At 47.0% G+C, this 15542-nt stretch overlaps 3 protein-coding genes and 1 long non-coding RNA gene across 5 annotated transcripts; 1 reads left to right on the forward strand and 3 right to left on the reverse strand.

The window, feature by feature from the left end:
• Positions 1 to 1537: 1537 nt before the first annotated feature.
• On the reverse strand, positions 1538 to 15257 carry LOC123509540 (UDP-glycosyltransferase UGT5-like). Of its 2 annotated transcripts, none has more exons than XM_045263907.1 (10): positions 14970 to 15256; positions 14421 to 14693; positions 4592 to 4785; positions 4377 to 4472; positions 3572 to 3665; positions 3375 to 3466; positions 2827 to 2960; positions 2474 to 2693; positions 2198 to 2341; positions 1538 to 1987 (listed from the first exon to the last, which is right to left on the reverse strand). In XM_045263907.1, the coding sequence occupies exons 1-10, from the start codon at positions 15144 to 15146 to the stop codon at positions 1843 to 1845; spliced, it is 1569 nt and encodes a 522-aa protein (XP_045119842.1). In that variant the 5' UTR covers positions 15147 to 15256; the 3' UTR covers positions 1538 to 1842. The 2 variants fall into 2 exon arrangements, with proteins under 2 accessions (XP_045119842.1, XP_045119843.1); XM_045263908.1 differs by having other exon boundaries at positions 1766 to 2008; positions 14970 to 15257.
• On the reverse strand, positions 5757 to 6878 carry LOC123509545. The gene is made up of 2 exons (XM_045263917.1): positions 6405 to 6878; positions 5757 to 6260 (listed from the first exon to the last, which is right to left on the reverse strand). The coding sequence occupies exons 1-2, from the start codon at positions 6863 to 6865 to the stop codon at positions 6122 to 6124; spliced, it is 600 nt and encodes a 199-aa protein (XP_045119852.1). The 5' UTR covers positions 6866 to 6878; the 3' UTR covers positions 5757 to 6121.
• Positions 10788 to 12054, reverse strand: LOC123509546 (UDP-glucosyltransferase 2-like). The gene is made up of 3 exons (XM_045263918.1): positions 11723 to 12054; positions 11447 to 11590; positions 10788 to 11236 (listed from the first exon to the last, which is right to left on the reverse strand). The coding sequence occupies exons 1-3, from the start codon at positions 11854 to 11856 to the stop codon at positions 11092 to 11094; spliced, it is 423 nt and encodes a 140-aa protein (XP_045119853.1). The 5' UTR covers positions 11857 to 12054; the 3' UTR covers positions 10788 to 11091.
• LOC123509547 lies at positions 11135 to 11802 on the forward strand. Its single transcript, XR_006676215.1, has 2 exons — positions 11135 to 11265; positions 11390 to 11802. It is a non-coding gene; the product is annotated as an uncharacterized LOC123509547 (long non-coding RNA).
• Positions 15258 to 15542: the final 285 nt, after the last annotated feature.

Below are 15542 nucleotides of genomic sequence, written 5' to 3' on the forward strand. Positions count from 1 at the left end.
CTCCTCTGACTGTCTTCACCCTCTTTCTCAGCGCAGGAATGTTGCATCTCTTGCTATCTTCAAACATTTTTTTCATGCTAACTGCTGTTCTGATCTTCCTAACTGCATGCATCTATTCCTCCTGTGGTCCTCATCTCTATTCTGTCCAACTCTCTAATGCAAGGTATAACCAGTACTCTCAGCCATGCATGCCTTTCTCTGTTAAACTCAGAACCTGCTTGCTTCTGTATTTCCAACTTCCTATGACTTGACTTCATTTAAGAGGAAGTTTTCAAGACATTTATCCCTTTTTTTTTGGCTAGCACTTTCGGACGGGCAAGGGGACTGGCAACTAAGTGGGCCTTTTTTTTCTTCCCCTTGACCAGCTACCCCTGCTTACAAAAAAAAAATATATATATATATATATATATATATATATATATACAGTATATATGTGTGTGTGTGTGTGTGTGTGTGTGTGTGTGTGTGTGTGTGTGTGTGTGTGTGTGGCACTTATATCTATTTTACTTTACTATTTTTCTAAACTTTGTTACCTTTATATGACGAAATGTCATTTTGCGATTTATCCTTTGTGACCAGATTTACATGTTAAACAAAAGTATAATGTGAGTTGATAGAGAAAAGATGATGTTGAAATTCACAAAACTAGAAACAAATAGGTAAATAGGAGTCATTATGAAGTGACTAGTCCAAATGGTTCAAGGTCATATGTGGACTGCCAACCAGAGCTCTAGCAACAAGACGCTTTCATCAGCTTACTGTGTGGTTCCGCCGAGCGAGGTGTTCCGCAAGGGCATATAGAAATTCCCGTGGCTCTTGGTACCAATGGGCACTGCCATTAAGATTCGCGCTGCATTGGTCTCCTGCACTATCATCAGTGCCATCACTGTTACCCTCACTGCCACCACTGTCGCCATGTTCCTAAGCATCCTCATGTTACCACTGCGTCAGAATTGCCTCCAAGCATGTGTTTCTTGGACCAGCTGCCACACATACACACCGCGATGAACCAGACTTCACTAAGTGATATAAAGAATACAAAACTAGAGGTAGTATGTGATAAGATTACGTGCGTGTGTGTGTGTGTGTGTGTGTGTGTGTGTGTGTGTGTGTGTGTGTGTGTGTGTGTGTGTGTGTGTGTGTGTGTGTTACAACAATGCCAACGAATATCGTTTAATCTTTTTTTTTTTTGTGTGTGTGTGTGTGTGTGTTTGTGTGTGAAACCATAGGAGCTCATTACAACAATGTTTTCTTCTCCTGAGTGACTCTGTGCTCTTACAGTGTTGACACCTAGTTCCATACTGACATATGAGTATACTGGTGACTAATAGTGTTACATATTTTCCTTATGGGATGAAATATATAAGACATTACTCATTCCTATAAAAAATTACTTTGCTTTCTTTCTTTTTAACCGCGTGTTCCTCTCCGGTCACTTTCGTTATATCTCACTTTGTAAATGTTATATAAGATTATCTTTAATTACTCTCAGAGTTAAAAAAAAAAAGATGTGTTCAACTAAAAATGAAAGACCAAAGCATTCTAATAGACTTTATTTTCTTTAATACAAGATAATAGTAAAAACAAAGAGCATTAATATACGCCAGCATTATTAACGGGCAATCCAAAGTGTGTGTATTTGTTTTCTCTACGTCATAGAATTATCTAACCGTTGCCTTTAAAGGCATCTCTCTCTCTCTCTCTCTCTCTCTCTCTCTCTCTCTCTCTCTCTCTCTCTCTCTCTCTCTCTCTCTCTCTCTCTCTCTCGTCATATAAAACAATTTTTTTCTTGTACTTTTTAGTTTGGCATAATTCTTTATAGGGCACCAAGCAGGCGTGGGTTCACTCCTTCTTCGTCTTCCTTGATGCGCAGCAGCAACGAAGCAGAGCTCGAAGGATCCTGAAGGACAGCCAGGACGTCAGGATTGTAGTCACCGTCGTCGTCACAACCAGCACCGCCCACACGTCCGCATTGTACAGCTGGTACCTGGATGTAAACACAACACTTCTGCTAGGGTATGAAGATTTCTGCTTCACTCTGACTAGAATCAAACAAAGCATTATACTGAAAGCAGATAATATAAATCATTTAGTGAAATTCTGACATAAGCGAACAAATCTCCCTCGCAAACTACACCAGAATGAGGATAACAGTCACGGCCTCCTGAAGGAGGATGACACAAGACTTGAGACGAACCAAGGCATGTGACCAGCTGGAGAACGAAGGTGGCTTGCTCCTTGGTGTTTGAGGACATATTCCACCCAGTACGAGGCCCAGTCTTTTGGTGACATTGGCTGGTCTCGCATCAACCTGGACCGCTGCTGTACCTCCTCCAGTATTCTGTGTGGCCCCAACACGGCAGGAATATAGGTACAGTTTAACTACATTACTCTGCTCAAAACTTAGGAAATTTGATAGGAATTTTGTATCAACTTTGACAACTCAAGAAAAATATGCCGAATAATTTCGAACCTTTTGTCACTAATGAGCTGCAAGATGTGATCGCGCAAGTTGTCATGGGTGAGGTCCTCCCAATACAAGACGTGTCCCCAGCCTTCTTTCTGCACCTTTCGCATGTTGTAGTGTTGATCAAGGCCAACTGGCATGCCCAGAATTGGCACCCCGTGGTACGTTGCCTCCTGAGTACTGAATAGACCTCCGTGTGTTATGAAGAGGCGAAGCTGCGGGTGGCCTACATAGAGAAGGAGAGAAGAGGTTTGGTTACTTGATGTGAGGATCGTTATCTCATTGTGACACTCCTACATCCCGCGTCCCTCCCCTGGTGATAGCTGGCCCACCATGGTGCTAAGAGACAAGAAACTGACCGAGAACATCCTGCTGCGGGATCCACTTGGCCAGCCGCACGTTGTGTGGAAGCCCTTCCATAGTTTCCTTGTCCCACTTCCACAGCACTCTCTGCTGTAGCGACCCAAGCACATCTGCCAACACCTTCAGGTACCTGTTGTGACAAGGGCCCAAGATTAACGCTGCTTGCTTTTTCTTTTATTGTTATTTGTGGAAAGCGCTGTTCAGCTTCTGCCCATTAGTGGCGCAGGCAATTTTGTTTACAGTGGTGCCCATATTAACTTCCATAACAACAATCAAGCGTATCTTTGGTGTAACCACCCAGAACCTGGGCATCATGATGATATGTAGGTATCTTTAAACCTCTCGTCAATTGGCAAATCTTCAAAGCGGTATGTCTGCCGGATCCCACGCTCACCACCTTATCCACTACGCCACCGCCTTCTCGCTTATTCATGGTACTTTTTTTATATCTATTTATTTGTTTATTTATTCATTTATTTAGTGTGTGTGTGTGTGTGTGTGTGTGTGTGTGTGTGTGTGTGTGTGTGTGTGTGACTTCACTTACTTCTCTGGCATATCTGCAGATTTTATTAAAGTTCCCAAACTGAACAATATGAAACCTGGTTCCCCAGCACCAGCGATCCACTGCTGCAGGTCCTGGTGGCGAGAGGGAGACCATGACAGTAGTGCATTAAAGTTAGCAAGCTGATGTTTTGTGGCTATAAAACCTTAATATTTGAGGGAAATTATAAATTCATATACCTCAGGGAGTGGTTTGGCAGGCCGACAGTGTATTCCCCCCGCGTGCACCACCGTGGGCGTGTAGGGCAGGGTTGGTTTCTCCATCGTCCTCACACTAATGGACAGGAAAAGCAAGGAGGATTAGGCATGACTGCATACACACACTAAAGTAGGCACACACACATACCCTCCCATTCCCCCTCCCCCACCCCCCCACACACACACACTCTGGCTTCACAAGCCAGAGGACCGGGTTTCGATTCTCCGGCCGAATGGAGATATTTGGGTGTGTCTTCTTTCACGTGTAGCCCCTGTTCACCTAGCAGTGAGTAGGTACGGGATGTAAATCGAGGAGTTGTGACCTTGTTGTCTCGGTGTGTGGTGTGTGCCTGGTCTCAGGCCTATCCGGAGATCGGAAATAATGAGCTCTGAGCTCGTTCCGTAGGGTAACGTCTGGCTGTCTCGTCAGAGACTGCAGCAGATCAAACAGTGAAACACACACACACACACACACACACACACACACACACACACACACACACACACACACACACACACACACACATTCACTGCTCACCTAGCAGCAAGTAGGTACGGGATGTAACTCGAGGGATTGTGACCTCGCTTTCCCGATGTGTGGAGTGTGTTGCGGTCTCAGTCCTTCCCGAAGATCAGTAAATGAGCTCTGAGCTCGCTCCGTAATGGGAAAGGCCGGCTGGGTGACCAGCAGGTGACCTTGGCGAATTACACACACACACACACACACACACACACACACACACACACACACACACACACACACACACACACACACACACACACAGACCTGTTAGTGATTAAAAGGCTCCCATTGTATCGTAGGTCTCCCAGGTAGGGCATGTCTTCCGGACACAGCTTTCGTGCTCGGCACTCATTATCCAAACTGTGATTAGTAAAACATAAAATAGAATAGCAGAATAAAGATTATTTTTTATAAGAGTTAAGTGTGGTGGGTTTTTTTTAATTAGCATAATTCCATTGTGTGTTACTTGTACTACATGCCTTGGAAGAAAAATCAATTCGTTAACCATCACATCCATTATGTTATGAAGAGTGCTGAGCATGCGTCCCGTGAAGGTGAGAGGGTACTCCAGGTCAAGCATGTAGGTTGCGTCCAAGGAAGGGAAGGCCGGAGATCCTGCTGCTGCAGCATATGCTCCAAGTAACTTATTTGGGTTTATGTACATGAACGGAACCTGCGATTTTATTACATCATCACTAACATATCTGAATTTTTTTTTTTTTTTTTTTATTTTAGCATTTTTCATATTTTGGTATTTCATTATTTTCAAAGTTGCAGTGGAAACTACTTTTGATTAAGGTTTTTTTCGTGGCACATGGATTCATGCATGAATCAAGGAAAAGTGGTGGGAGCAACTGACACACTGTTTACATGATACATGTATTGTGGGCACGATCAGCTGAAGGTCTTATCCGTGGTCGAGTGTCTTTTAGAAGAGAACTTTTTTATATCTATTTTCATGAAGGAAAATCATTTATATTTTAATTGTGTTTTTTTTTTTTTTTTAAGGTGATCTAAAATAAAGTTAGGGGAAAGCTTAAAAAGATAATGAGATCGGCGTGATAGTAGTAGTAGTAGTAGTAGTAGTAGTAGTAGTAGTAGTAATGGTACTAGTAATGGTGGTGGTGATTATAGAAGTAATAGTAATAGTAGTAGTAATTGCAGTAATAGAAGAAGAAGAAGAAAAAATAGTAGTGATATCTCAAAGTTTACAAAGTTTACAAAGTTTATTTAGTAAAGGTGGATTACAAAGAAGAGGGTAGAGTGTACCTGTACTGTACACTGGAAGGAAAAGGAGGGGAAATACAGAAATACAGTAGGAGTAGAAAGTTGCCGGGCGGTCCGGCCTGCTGCTTTAAAGTAATGAGTGTCACAGGGCAGTATGTGTTGGGTCAAGGGTGGAAACCGGAGTTCCCGGAGGAAAACCACCCATACTGCTGTGAGAAAGTGAAGGGCTTGGGAGGGTTACAAGGGTTACAATACACAAAGTTAAAAACAGTACAATGTTACAAAAGTGCTTAATCTTATACATACTGATAACATATAATCTATATACATAATGGTGTTATCTGCCTCAGTCTGCACAGATAAACACATAACGTGTTTGGTGGTGTGTCACTATTGTCTGAAAGTTTTCTACAATAGTTCACTGTCACTTTGTAGGGGTCACTTGGTGAGTGTCTTCATTGGTGTGTCCAGCTGGTGATGTTTCCTGCAGCTAGGCTGCAGGAGGATGGTCGAAGTTGGTGGAGTAGTGGATGGTTCTCAGGCCCGCCTTCTGTGACGTGGCTGCGCCACCATCCTGGCAGGGCCCCTCATCTGTGCGTGCTTGAAGCTCAGCCCCACTGCCGGGAGTTTCGCCAGCTTCCCGGTGGTCCTGCTGGGACGTAGGCCAGCGTCCCAACAACTCAGGGCGTGAGGCTTGAGGGGGGACAGCACAGATGGAACCGGCACTGGGCTGCCGTCGGTGTCGTCAGAGCGGCATCAGTCCAGGCAGTCCCGGAGTGCCTTCAGTCCACTGGGTGCTGCATCGCCGTCGTCTGGCTTTGCGTCTCTGGAGTCTCTCGTAATGGTATAGCAGCCCTCTGTCCGTCAGCATCAGCAATCCGCGGGTGGTATGGGGCAAGCATGCCAGTGATTGGTAGTGATCTGTGGGAGGGACAAGCAAGCAGTACTACATGGCTGAAGAAATGTGTGGGGGGAGTGCAAGGTATTAGTTGTCACATACTGGAGTGATGGGGGAGAGCAGAATGGAAAGAAGGTATTGTTTTTGAAATGGTAGTCTACATTCACCTGTATCTGGGTTCTGGAGGTTCTTCTTCAAGTTTTAGGAGGCTTCTGGGAAACCAGGCATGCTGCCGGTGCGGAGTCTCTTCGTGCAGCGCCCTCAGCGCCCGGTACTGGTCCCAACCTTCGTCATCCATTCTCTGCCAGAGTTTGGCAGCCATCTCTTGGAGGCGGACGTTGAGGGCTGGGAGGGACGCGGCCTCGTGGAGCGATGCCGAGCTGGTGAAGTCGTCCCATCTTGTACCGAAGGCGAACCTCAGGGCGCTGTTCTGCACTCTTTGTAATCTGCTAATAGCTGTACGGGAGAGAGCGTGTAGAGGAACAGGAGGATAGGAGAGAATGGGAATAATTAGAGCCTTTATAAGATGGAGCTTAAGACCAGTGGCCAAGTCTCTAAATCGATATAGCCTGGTAAGTGCTGATTTTGCTCTTGCCACGCGATGGGAGACGTGGGTAGTGTAGCCCATAGTTGATATTGTCAGACCCAGGAGACAACCTCTCGGACTGAATCCTACATCATCCCCATCTATCAGCAGTGGGGCGGGGGTCTTGGTGGCAAGGGGCACGACGGTAAACTTGGCCATGTTGGTCCTGATCCTCCACTCCTTCTCAAAGGCGTTGACTCGGGCAACCTCTCTGCTGGTGCGGGCGTTCGCCATTCTACTGGAGCGGCCTGGATGGTAAACAACCTGTGAAATATCGTCAGCATAAAGTACGTTAATTCCAGCGCCTGAGACAGGACAGTCGCTGGTGTAGATGCTGTAAAGGGTGGGCGAGAGTACACTATCCTGCGGGACTCCCGTAGCGAGGGCGAAAGCGGGGCCTAGGTGGCTCCCAACCCTCACCCTCGCCGTCCTGTCACAGAGAAGTCACAGAGCAGGCGCTCGACCGGGGCAGGCAGACCCAGCTTGGTGGAGGGCCATGGTCTCCGTTGCCAGTGCGATGGCGTGCACAGTTCCCCTGCCGCTCCTAAAGCCGTACTGTGCTGGATGAAGGTGGTTACCGGACTCCAAGTGGATGCGTAGCCGCGAGGTGATGACCCTTTCTAGTAGCTTCCCAGGTACCTCAAGCAGCGAGATGGGACGGTAATTCTCCGGACGAGTCGGAGCTTTACCGGCCTTCGGGATCATCCTCATCTCAGCCTGCTTGAATCCGTCAGGGAAGTACCCTGCAGAGAGTGCGGCGTTGAAGATTGCCCGCAGTCTGGTAAAGGCAGAATCTGGAAGATACGAGTATAGTTCTGTTGATCTTACTTCCCCCAGGACAGGTTGGCCTACCGCCCTTGACGGCGGCAGCCAGTTCCTGGGCGGAAATAACACAGTCCAGAGGCGAGGTGCCGGCCAGACGGGCCGGGTCAGCGCTGTCATAAGGATGGGTCCTTTGCACTGCAGTAGCCATGTAATCCAGCACACGGTCGTTGTCGTCAAAGTCATCGTCGTAGTCTTCCCTGTAAATGCGGTCCCAATTTGACGTAAATAGTTGTTCTTTGTCAGTGTTAGAGAATTTTTTGTCTCCCGTTGCGTCTATCAAATAACTGTCTGGTCCTGAAGTTTTGCCTGAGAGACACTTAAGCTCTCGCCAAAACTTCCTGGGGTCCTTGTAGTTGGCCGCTAGGCCTGCCAACTTCCTTCCCCAGTGTTCTCGGGCCTCAGTCCGGCGTGAGTCTTGCAGTGCAACCTTTAGTTGGTTGTACCGCCTAAAATCAGCGCGGGTCCACCCTCTTAGCATTGCCCTGTCTCGCAGTGCCTGGAATTGAATTCTAAGCAGCTGCGTAGTCCGGGAAGGCCTAGGGGCAGACCTATACTTGTATGTCGCCTGTGGTATGTGTCTGTCAGCAGTAGTCCTTACCGTGGTCATCCAGGTGTCCAGAGCGTCGTCGATGTCTTCCAGGGAGCCGTAAGCAATGTCAGGAAGGTCCGTCATCTGTAAAGCGGCGTCTCCTTTGAATGCGTCCCAGTCCGTCCTGTGGTATTTAAAAGTCTGGGGAGTAGGGACTAGTAAGGGGGAGGTAGAGATGTCCAGTATGATAGGTATATGGTCGCTGGACGTCAGGGGTCCTGGTGTAAAGGAATAGTTGAGGAAATTGGCTCTGTTAGTCAGAGCTATGTCAGGAGAAGACGATGTGTTAGGGTTGAAAAAGGTGGGGAAATGAGGGCCAATGTGGCATGCTGTTTGTCGTCGGAAGTATTCCACCAAGTCTCTACCAACCTGGTTTGTGGTAGTGTGTCCAAGGTTAGTATGTCGTGCGTTTAAGTCTCCAACTAAGAAGACTGGTGTCTGTCTTCGGAATAGACGTAGAAAATCTGGGTGAGGTAAGTATGGTCGACGTGGGGGGAGGTAGCTAGTTGCAATAATGATGGGTCCGTCTGGTGTGTCGGTCTGTATTGCAAGTGTCTCCGATAAGAAATCATCCTCGACTTTGTGGCGCAGTCTGCTTTTAACGGCTATAGCTACCCCGTCGTTTAGTGCGTTGCTGAAATTTTGTTGGTAAACTCGAAAGCCTGGTATTTTGAGTCTGGTTTCATTATTCAGTCCGTGGCTATTGATGAGTATCACGTCAGGGTCGTAATGTCTATAAGTGTTAGTTAGGTCATACTTACGGTTACCCCAGGAAAGAACGTTGTGCTGGATTACTCGTAGTCGTGGCATTACTTACGTGCAGAAGGAGTTTACCGAGAAGAACGTCCCCGATGAGTTGTTGGGGGTCGCGCCTGATTCTCTCGTAGTCCTCATTAGAGTTGAAAGTCCAGGAATGCAAGGAGGCCAGGTTCTCTCTCACAAAATCCAGGACCTTGTTTTCCATCTCCATTGGCCCGGTATGGCTGAGGAGCAAGGTTTTCTGCCGTATGCTGTGGTCGAATTCGCTGCGGGAAGCGGGAAGCCTTCTTTTGTTGCGTTTGGCAAAAAAGCCAAACCGGATGTCGTCGTGCTCTTCTTCTTCTTCCCGGTCCGATGGGGAGGGACAGGAAGAGGCAACGGATGAGGTGTCGTCTGGACCAGCAGCGGTAGCAGCGGCTGGGGCACAGGCAGCGGCTTCTGTCGTCGTGGCGTGGTTAAAGTCGGTAAAGACTCCGGAGATAGCCTTTATGAGACCTTCTGGGGCCGATATGGGTGGCGGGGGAGGCAGCTTCATGTCCGGGAGCTCATTCTCTGCCAGGCTGGTCGAGAGGAACTGCTGGAAGCAGCCTGGGCTGAACATGTTGGCCATATGTGCATGGAAAACACATAATAAGCCAGCCAGAGACTTGGAGAGGTCGGGTGTGGCAGGTCCAGATGGAGCTTGGGTCGGTTCCATTTGTGCAGCTTGTGCGAAGGAGACACCAGGCCTTACCCGAGCCTGTCTAGCTGCCTCCTCTTTCTTCCTGAGGGCCTCCTTGCGACGGGGGCAACGCATTGCCCTGGCGCTGTGGTCCCCGCCACAGTTGAGGCATTTCTTAGCAGCGGCAGAGCAGTTTTTGTACGAGTGCCCCTCCATGCTGCACTCGGAGCACCGCACGAAACCTGCCGGCTGGGGGCAGCTGCTTGTCGGATGTTCCTCTACCGCGTTGCACCTGTCCACACACCGGGACAACAAAGTCACAACTCGATTTACATCCCGTACCTACTCACTGCTAGGTGAACAGGGGAGGGGCTACACTAGAAAGGAGACACACCCAAATATCTCCACCCGGCCGGGGAATCGAACCCCGGTCCTCTGGCTTGTGAAGCCAGCGCTCTAACCACTGAGCTACCGGGCGTGTGTGTGTGTGTGTGTGTGCGCGCGTGTGTGTATGTATTCAAGGTCGTCTGCTGGTCACCCAGCCAGTCTTCTTCATTACGGAGCGAGCTCAGAGCTCATTGACCGATCTTCGGGTGGGACAGAGACCCCACCACACTCCACACACCGGGATAGTGAGGCCACAACTTAAGTTACATCTTGTACCTGCTTGCAGCTAGGTGAACACGGGCTACACATTAAGAGGCTCGCCCATTTGCCTCGCAGCGCCCGGGGCTCGAACCTGGCTCTTCTCGGTTGTGAGTCGAGTGTGCTAACCACTACGCTACGGGATGTGTGTGTGTGTGTGTGTGTGTGTGTGTGTGTGTGTGTGTGTGTGTGTGTGTGTGTGTGTGTGTGTGTGAGTGTGTTACAACACTGACAATGAATATCGTTTAATCTTTTTTTTTCTGTGTATGAGTATGTGTGTGTATGGAACCATAGATCATTACAACTATATTTTATTTTCAGTAGCGTTATGTTCTAACCATGTAGACACCTAACGCCATACCGTGACAAACGAGTATACTGGAAAGCAATGGTTGTACATATGTTACCTTATAAGATTAAATAGACAAGACCTACTCATTCCTATCAAAAATTAAATATGTTCAATAAGAAATGAAAGAACCAAAGCATAAAAGTAGTTTTTATATATTTTTTCTTTACAAAAGGATAATAGATAATGAGCATTAAGACACACTAGCAGCATTAGTGGGAAGTTCAGAGAGTCTTTTTTTGTTTTCTTTCTACGACAAAGAATTATCTAACCCTTGCTAGCATCTCTCTCTCTCTCTCTCTCTCTCTCTCTCTCTCTCTCTCTCTCTCTCTCTCTCTCTCTCTCTCTCTCTCTCTCTCTTTCTCGTCATATAAAACAATTTTCTTCTTGTACTTTTTAGTTTGGCATAATTCTTTATAGGGCACCAAGCAGGCGTGGGTTCACTCCTTCTTCGTCTTCCTTGATGCGCAGCAGCAACGAAGCAGAGCTCGAAGGATCCTGAAGGACAGCCAGGACGTCAGGATTGTAGTCACCGTCGTCGTCACAACCAGCACCGCCCACACGTCCGCATTGTACAGCTGGTACCTGGATGTAAACACAACACTTCTGCTAGGGTATGAAGATTTCTGCTTCACTCTGACTAGAATCAAACAAAGCATTATACTGAAAGCAGATAATATAAATCATTTAGTGAAATTCTGACATAAGCGAACAAATCTCCCTCGCAAACTACACCAGAATGAGGATAACAGTCACGGCCTCCTGAAGGAGGATGACACAAGACTTGAGACGAACCAAGGCATGTGACCAGCTGGAGAACGAAGGTGGCTTGCTCCTTGGTGTTTGAGGACATATTCCACCCAGTACGAGGCCCAGTCTTTTGGTGACATTGGCTGGTCTCGCATCAACCTGGACCGCTGCTGTACCTCCTCCAGTATTCTGTGTGGCCCCAACACGACAGGAATATAAGTACAGTTTAACTACATTACTCTGCTCAAAACTTAGGAAATTTGATAGGAATTTTGTATCAACTTTGACAACTCAAGAAAAATATGCCGAATAATTTCGAACCTTTTGTCACTAATGAGCTGCAAGATGTGATCGCGCAAGTTGTCATGGGTGAGGTCCTCCCAATACAAGACGTGTCCCCAGCCTTCTTTCTGCACCTTTCGCATGTTGTAGTGTTGATCAATGGCGACTGGCATGCCCAGAATTGGCACCCCGTGGTACGTTGCCTCCTGAGTACTGAATAGACCTCCATGTGTTATGAAGAGGCGAAGCTGCGGGTGGCCTACATAGAGAAGGAGAGAAGAGGTTTGGTTACTTGATGTGAGGATCGTTATCTCATTGTGACACTCCTACATCCCGCGTCCCTCCCCTGGTGATAGGTGGCCCACCATGGAGCTAAGAGACAAGAAGCTGACCGAGAACATCCTGCTGCGGGAACCACTTGGCCAGCCGCACGTTGTGTGGAAGCCCTTCCATAGTTTCCTTGTCCCACTTCCACAGCACTCTCTGCTGTAGCGACCCAAGCACATCTACCAACACCTTCAGGTACCTGTAGTGACAAGGGTCCAAGGTTAACGCCGCTTGCTCATTCATTGTACTTTTTTTTTCTTTGGAGAGCGCATGTGTAATTCACCACGATCGTCTGCTGGTCACCCAGCCAGTCTTCCCCGTTACGGAGCGAGCTCAAAGCTCATAGACCGATCTTCGGGTAGGACTGAGACCACAATACACAACATACAACACACACCGGGAAAGCGAGGCCACAACCCCTCGAGTTACATCCCGTACCTATTTACTGCTAGGTGAACAGGGCCTACACATTAAGAGGCTTGCCCATTTGCCTCGCCGCTTTCCGGGACTCGAACCCCGATCCACTAGGTTGTGAGCCGAGCGTGCTAACCACTACACTACGCAGTGTGTGTGTGTGTGTGTGTGTGTGTGTGTGTGTGTTTCACTGTTTGATCTGCTGCAGTCTCTGACGAGACAGCCAGACGTTACCCTACGGAACGAGCTCAGAGCTCATTATTTCCGATCTTCGGATAGGCCTGAGACCAGGCACACACCACACACCGGGATAACAAGGTCACAACTCCTCGATTTACATCCCGTACCTATTCACTGCTAGGTGAACAGGGGCTACACGTGAAAGGAGACACCCAAATATTTCCACCCGGCCGGGGAATCGGGGAAACCCCAGTCCTCTGGCTTGTGAAGCCAGCGCTCTAACCACTGAGCTACCGGGCGTGTGTGTGTGTGTGTGTGTGTGTGTGTGTGTGTGTGTGTGTGTGTGTGTGTGTGTTGTGTTTGTGTGTGTGTGTGTGTGTGTGTGTGTGTGTGTGTGTGTGTGTGTGTGTACGTGTGTATAAGATTGGACTTACTTCTCTGGCATATCTGCAGATTTTATTAAAGTTCCCAAACTGAACAATATGAAACCTGGTTCCCCAGCACCAGCGATCCACTGCTGCAGGTCCTGGTGGCGAGAGGGAGACCATGACAGTAGTGCATTAAAGTTAGCAAGCTGATGTTTTGTGACTGCAAAACGTTAACGACATAAGAGAAAAAGGAAGTTCTTACCTCAGGGAGTGGTTCGGCGGGTCGACAGTGTATTCCCCCGCGTGCACCACCGTGGGCGTGTAGGGCAAGGTTGGTTTCTCCATCGATCTCACACTGATGGGCAGGAAAAGCAAGGAGGATTACGCATGTCTACACACACACACACACACACACACACACACACACACACACACACACACACACACACACACACACCTGTTAGTGATTAAAAGGCTCCCATTGTATCGTAGGTCTCCCAGGTAGGGCATGTCTTCCGGACACAGCTTTCGTGCTCGGCACTCATTATCCAAACTGTGATTAGTAAAACGTGAAGTAAAATAGCAGAATAAAGGTTATTTGTTAATAAGAGATAAGTGTGATGTTTTTTTTTTAAATAGCATAATTCCATTGTGTGTTACTTGTACTACATGCCTTGGAATAAAAACCAATTCGTTGAACTCCACATCCATTATGTTTTGGAGAGTGCTGAGCATGCGTCCCGTGAAGGTGAGAGGATACTCCAGGTCAAGCAAGTAGCTGGCGTCCAAGGAAGGGAAGGGCGGAGATCCTGCTACTACAGCATATGCTCCAAGTAACTTATTTGGGTTTATGTAGATGAACGGAACCTGCGATTTTATTACATCATTATTAACATATCACAAATGTGTTTTATATTTCAATATTTTCAATATTTCGGTATTTCACTATTTTCAAAAATTTGCACTGAAAACTATTGTGTTTTATATTTCGTTGTTTTATTATTTTCAAAATTTTACCGGACACTTTTTTTTCTGTTAAATTTGTATTTATGGCACATGTATTCATGCAGTGAATTCGCGGCATAAATCAAGGTAGATCCTTCATGATGGACGCTCAGTTGAAGGTCTAACCAGTGGTCGAGGGTGTCTTTATGAAGACCACTTTATGTATTTCATTAAGCAAATTCATTTATGTTTACATTTTGTTTCTATTGAGATTATCGAATATAAAGTTAGGGGAAAACTTGTTAAGGTAATCAGATCGACGTCATAGTAGTAGTAGTAGTAGTAGTAGTAGTAGTAGTAGTAGTAGTGGTTGTGGTAATAATAGATATAGTAATAATAGTATTAGTAATAGCAGTAGAAGAAGAAATAGTATCATTTTTATCAGCGTTCCCTGTAGCACAGGTACAAGTAAGAGCCAAAGGCTTCCTCTGCACGGTACAAACCTTCAGTTTATGTGCAAATGAAAGGAAGCATTCGGTCAAAGCAGCATACAGGATAACTAGATCAAACTTCTCGTCGTTGAGTCTCTGCACCTCCTCGTAGGCCAGGGCCTTGATACACACTGTCTTCATGTCGTCATAGATCGCTCCTATAGCGGTGAATCTATCCGTGGTGAAAAGGCTTGGCATTTTTTCGAATATATTGACATCGGGCACAACCACTTCTCTGATGTTTGGGTGGCTGCTGGATTTTTTGTATCCTGATATGTAGGTCACCTGAAGTGTAACGAGGTAACATGAGGCAATATTGAATTATGGAAATTGATAGAATGATATCATGTGTGTGTGTGTGTGTGTGTGTGTGTGTGTGTGTGTGTGTGTGTGTGTGTGTGTGTGTGTGTGTGAACTATAAACAAATAGGTAAATAGATATTAGCAATATTTTCCTGTGATATTATGCAAGTCATTATGACGCCACTAATTCAGATGGTTCAAGTTCTAAAAAAAAAAAAAAGCTGTAGCTTTTTTTTTCTAGACGCTTTTATCAGCTTACCGTGTGGTTCCGCCTGGCTAGGTTTTCCGCCAGGGGCATGTAGAAATTCCCGTGGCTCTTGGTACCAATGGGCACTGCCATTAAGATTCGCGCTGCATTGGTCTCCTGCACTACCATCAATGTCATCACCGTTACCATCGTTGCCACCACTGTCGTCATGTTCCTAAACATCCTCATGTCACCAGTGCTTCAGAATTGGTTCCAAGCATGTGCATGTGTTTCTTGGACCACCTGCCACACATACACACCGTGATGATCCAGGCCTCACTGAATGATGAAAATACATAAAAACGAGGAGATAACGTCTGATAAGATTGTGTGTGTGTGTGTGTGTGTGTGTTCACTGTTTGATCTGCTGCAGTCTCTGACGAGACAGCCAGACGTTACCCTACGGAACGAGCTCAGAGCTCATTATTTCCGATCTTGGGATAGGTCTGAGACCAGGCACACACCACACACCGGGACAACAAGGTCACAACTCCTCGATTTACATCCCGTACCTACTCACTGCTAGGTGAACAGGGGCTACACGTGAAAGGAGACACACCCAAATATCTCCACCCGGCCGGGGAA

The sequence above is a fragment of the Portunus trituberculatus genome, chromosome 27 (genome assembly GCF_017591435.1).
Source record: "Portunus trituberculatus isolate SZX2019 chromosome 27, ASM1759143v1, whole genome shotgun sequence".
In the NCBI taxonomy this organism is placed as follows: domain Eukaryota; kingdom Metazoa; phylum Arthropoda; class Malacostraca; order Decapoda; family Portunidae; genus Portunus; species Portunus trituberculatus.